General features: G+C 39.0%; 1 protein-coding gene across 1 annotated transcript in view; it reads right to left on the bottom strand.

The window, feature by feature from the left end:
* Positions 1-1,155: 1,155 nt before the first annotated feature.
* The window catches only part of prdm1b (PR domain containing 1b, with ZNF domain), a 10,411-nt gene continuing 6,645 nt past the window's right edge, over positions 1,156-4,921 (bottom strand). Inside the window, exons 3-4 of the mRNA XM_079570951.1 lie at positions 3,856-3,984; positions 1,156-1,807 (exon numbers count right to left, since the gene is read on the bottom strand). Coding sequence (XP_079427077.1) covers positions 1,253-1,807; positions 3,856-3,984 — 684 coding nt within the window. The 3' untranslated portion in view covers positions 1,156-1,252. The remainder of the gene's footprint in view (positions 1,808-3,855; positions 3,985-4,921) is intronic.

Here is a 4,921-nt window from a genome sequence, read left to right as displayed (position 1 = left end):
GTCTGTGGCTCGTACTTTGGAAAGCTCTTGTTTTGGTCGACTTCGATTTGTTTTCCTTCATCCGGAAACCGATCTTCACTGGACAAGAAAACGACCTTCATCTTGGACGAAAATGGCTTAAAAGTGCTCGGAATTTGTTCTGATTTTGAAAAAGGTTTGGACGATTTTATGGCCAAATGGACTTTTTGTCTCATTTGTAGTTTTAAGTGATCAAGTTGGATGAAAGTATTGAAAGCAGGTGCTGAAAAAAATGCTGTGATGCTGTTGGTCCAGCATCAAAAGTCGGATCCCCACAATTTTTGGCAATTTTTTTTTCCTTATTTTTTTTGTCTCCAATTTTTCATATTTTTGCCCCAAATTTGTCATATTTTTGCCTATTTTTACACATTTTTGCCCCAATTTTTTTTTATATTTCTGCCTCATTTTATTCACATTTTTGCCTAATTTTATAAATATTTTTGACATTTTTTTTCATATTTTTGCAAAAAAAATATATATATTTCTGCCTCATTTTATTCACATTTTTGCCTAATTTTATAAATATTTTTGCCAATTTTGTCATATTTTTGCCTAATATTATTCATATTTTTCCCTAATTTGTGTCATATTTTTGCCAATTTTTTTCCTAATTTTATTCACATTTTTGCCTAATTTTATACGTATTTTTGCCAATTTCTTCCATATTTTTGCCTAATTTTAGTCATATTTTTTCCTATTTTTTTTTTATATTTTTGCCCAATTTTTTCAGATTTTTTTCTAATTTCCGTCAGATTTTTGCTTAATTTTATAAATATTTTTGCCCAATTTTTGTCATATTTTTTTCAATTTTTTGCTTAATTTTTTTCATATTTTTGCCCCAATTTTTTCTCATTTTCCCAATTTTTCCCCATATTTTTTGCTCACATTTTATTACTAATATCTCCCCATTTGTTCCCATTTGTCCCCAATTTATCTTCCATACATTCCTTGACATTGGAGATGAGCCCGATGTGGTGAACTTGCAGATCTTCCACACATTATTATTGTTCTGTTTTCTGGTTCTAGACGAAAAATATTTTAGCACAGGTATCGAAAACAGAGTATTGATTTGTCGGATTCGGTACTTTAAGGGGTTTCAGTGAAAAAAGCCGACTCAAAATCCGCCTTATTCTTAATCCGAGCACATTTGAAGCCATTCCTCTAAGATAAGACGTGCTTTCCTCCCAGTGTTTTCATATTTGGCGACAGTTCCTCTCTGCGATTTGTCCGTCTCTCACTGCGCGGCCTCGGTCTTGACCGCGCTCGGCCGCTTGTGCAGGTGCACCACGCTCGCCCTCTCCTGGTACCCCATGGTGGGCACGTGGTGCGAGGACGGCGCGGGCGACTTCAGCACCGCGGCCAGCGCCTTGAGCATCGCCGTCACCTCCTGCTGGTCCTCCTTCCCCTCGCCCTCCAGCGTGCGCCCCAGCCACCGCTCCACCGCCTCCTCCACCTGCGGCGCCGTGGCCGTCTCCGCCAGCGTGTCGGCTTCCTGGCTGGCGTCGAAGCGCTCCACCACGGCGTCGGCGTTGAGGCCGGCGCCGCTGGCGTCGCCGCAGCAGCTGCTCTGGTGGAGGCGCAGGGAGAAGCGGTGGAAGAAGGCGGCGGCGGAGCAGGCCTGGCAGCGGTAGGGCCGGTCCCGCCCGCTGTGGAGGCGGCGGTGCAGCTTCAGGTGGATGTACTGCGTGAACTTGGTGTTGCAGAGCTTGCAGTGGTACGGCTTCTCGCCCGAGTGCAGGCGCAGGTGCGTCTTCAGGTTACTGGTGCTGCTGAAGCGCTTGTGGCAAACCTGGAGGACCAGACAGAAGCCGAGTTTAGAGACTTTCACCGTGTTTACTGGAGCTGGGACATATTTAATACACACTGCACTGAATAAAGTCATCGAGAAATACGGAAAAATGTCTGTCCTGGATTTGAGTTTCAGGAAATCTATCCAGTTTTTTAAGCTAAGACAGAAAACTGATGGGATCTTTTTCCTCACATTATTGCCGTGTTTTTTCTCGTTCTTTTTCATCTCATTTCTATCACTTTTCTTTCCCTTTTCAGTCATTTTTTGTGTGGCTTTTTCTGTCTCTTTTCTGTGTCTTTTTCTTTGCTCTTAATTGGCTTTTTCTATCACTTTTCTTTCCTTTTTCTGTCACTTTTTTGTTGCTCTTTTGTGGCTTTTCTGTGGCTTTTTGTTGCTCTTATTTGGCTTTTTCTGTCACTTTTCAGTCACTTCTTTTGTGGCTTTTTCTGTCACTTTTTTGTTGCTCTTTTGTGGCTTTTCTGTGGCTTTTTGTTGCTCTTATTTGGCTTTTTCTGTCACTTTTCTGTCACTTCTTTTGTGGCTTTTTCTGTCACTTTTTTGTTGCTCTTTTGTGGCTTTTTTGTGGCTTTTTCTATCACTTTTCTTTCCTTTTTCTGTCACTTTTTTGTAGCTTTTTCATTGCTCTTATTTGTTTTTTTCTGTCCCTTTTCTGTCCCTTTTTTGTGTCTTTTTCTGTCACTTTTTGAAGCTTTTTCCTTCACTTTTCTGTCACTTCTATGACACTTTTTCGTTGCTCTTATTTGGCTTTTTCTATCACTTTTCTTTCCTTTTTCTGTGACTTTTCGGTCACTTTTTGTAGCTTTTTCAGTCACTTTTTTGTTGCTCTTTTGTGGCTTTTCTGTGGCTTTTTGTTGCTCTTATTTGGCTTTTTCTGTCACTTTTCAGTCACTTCTTTTGTGGCTTTTTCTGTCACTTTTTTGTTGCTCTTTTGTGGCTTTTTCTATCACTTTTCTTTCCTTTTTCTGTCACTTTTTTGTAGCTTTTTCATTGCTCTTATTTGTCTTTTTCTGTCCCTTTTCTGTCACTTTTTGAAGCTTTTTCCTTCACTTTTCTGTCACTTCTATGACACTTTTTCGTTGCTCTTATTTGGCTTTTCCTATCACTTTTCTTTCCCTTTTCTGTGACTTTTCTGTGACTTTTTGTAGCTTTTTCTGTCACTTTTTTGTTACTTCTTTTGTGGCTTTTTTTTGTCACTTTTTTGTTGCTCTTTTGTGGCTTTTTCTATCACTTTTCTTTCCTTTTTCTGTCACTTTTTTGTAGCTTTTTCATTGCTCTTATTTGTCTTTTTCTGTCACTTTTTTGTGTCTTTTTCTGTCACTTCTATGACACTTTTTCGTTGCTCTAATTTGGCTTTTTCTATCACTTTTCTTTCCTTTTTCTGTCACTTTTCTGTCACTTCTTTTGTGGCTTTTTCTGTCACTTTTTTGTTGCTCTTTTGTGGCTTTTTCATTGCTCTTAATTGTCCTTTTCTGTGCCTTTTTTGTGGCTTTTTCTGTCACTTTTTGAAGCTTTTTCTGTCACTTTTCTGTCACTTCTTTGTCACATTTTCATTGCTCTTCTTTGTCTGTTTCTGTCACTTTTTAGTTGCACTTTCAGCGCTTTTTTGCCCCTTTTTGTCGCTTGTTTGTTGCGTTTTCTTCTGTGCTCGGTTCAGAGGTTAAGAAAAAACATCAACAACCATCTTCAATCATGAACTCAGATTCTTTGTCTATTTTAAGTGCGTTGAGCTTTATTTACCCTTAATTTAGGCTCTTGATTAAACGCAGATGCTTGTTTAAGAGCGACTAAACTGAGCTAAATTAGGAAAGTCGTGACTGAACCTTTTTCTCTAGTGAGTGAATAAGTTGGGAAACACCTTCATGTGACAAAGCCAGTGTTAGTTTTGTTCTTAATCCTTTTGAAAGAAAAGAGGCGACTCCTGCACCAACACCTCTCTGTGTCACTGTTGTGAACACACAGTGAAACTTTAATCTGACTCAGGGTTTGAAAAGGGGCGGTTCCCTTCGCCTCCATGTCGCCGTGGTTACCTGGCATTCGTGCGGCTTCTCCCCCGTGTGGACCAGGTGGTGCTTCTGCAGGTGCGCGAGCTGAGTGAAGCTCTTCTTGCACAGGTTACACTCGAACGGCCGCTCTCCACTGTGCACTCGGAGGTGGACCTGGAGGAGAACACGGGGGAGAACATGAGCATCATGGGGAAAACAGACCTGTGCTTCAGGGAGGAGACACAAGAGGGCGCTAAGTGGCTGAGGGGGGGAACTCTCTAAACCTCTGAATCCCCGCCTGGACCAGCATGGGTTCTCCAGGTCGGCCTTACCCGAATCTAAAAGCTTCTAGAAAAAAATATGGCAAAATAGCGACGAAAACAAGTGACAAAAATGCGGCAAAAAAGTGACAAAAATGCGACAAAAAGTGACAAAAATAAGACAAAAAAGTGACAAAAATGCGACAAAAAAGTGATAAAAATAAGACAAAAAAGTGACAAAAATAAGACAAAAAAGTGACAAAAATAAGACAAAAAAGTGACAAAAATAAGACAAAAAAGTGACAAAAATACGACAAAAAAGTGACAAAAATAAGACAAAAAAGTGATAAAAATGTGACAAAAAAGCGACAAAAAAGTGATAAAAATACATCAAAAATACGACAAAAAAGTGCTAAAAATACGACAAAAAAGTGATAAAAATATGACAAAAAAGTAATAAAAATACGACAAAAAAGTGATAAAAATGCGACAAAAATGCGACAAAAAAGTGATAAAAATACGACAAAAAGTGATAAAATTAAGACAAAAAAGTGACAAAAATGCGACAAAAAAGTGACAAAAATATGACAAAAAAACAACAAAAAAGTGATAAAAATACGACAAAAAAGTAACAAAAAGGAGACAAAAAGTGAAAAAAAAAAATTGATAAAAAAGCAACAAAAGTGACCAAAACGTGACGACAGCGCAAGAAAAAATCTTAAATAAGTTTTGTAGGTCTTAGCTTTCAAGTGAGGCATTACACTGACCTATAGGCTCTAGTCGAGAAGCTTTTAGATTTGGGTAAAGCTGAGCTGGAGCAAATGCACTCGGTTACGGCGGAGGTTTAGTGT

The sequence above is a fragment of the Gobius niger genome (genome assembly GCF_951799975.1).
Source record: "Gobius niger genome assembly, chromosome: 14".
Classification (NCBI taxonomy): domain Eukaryota; kingdom Metazoa; phylum Chordata; class Actinopteri; order Gobiiformes; family Gobiidae; genus Gobius; species Gobius niger.
The sequence above is the reverse complement of the archived record's forward strand: the minus strand, read 5'-3'. Positions and strand labels throughout refer to the sequence as shown.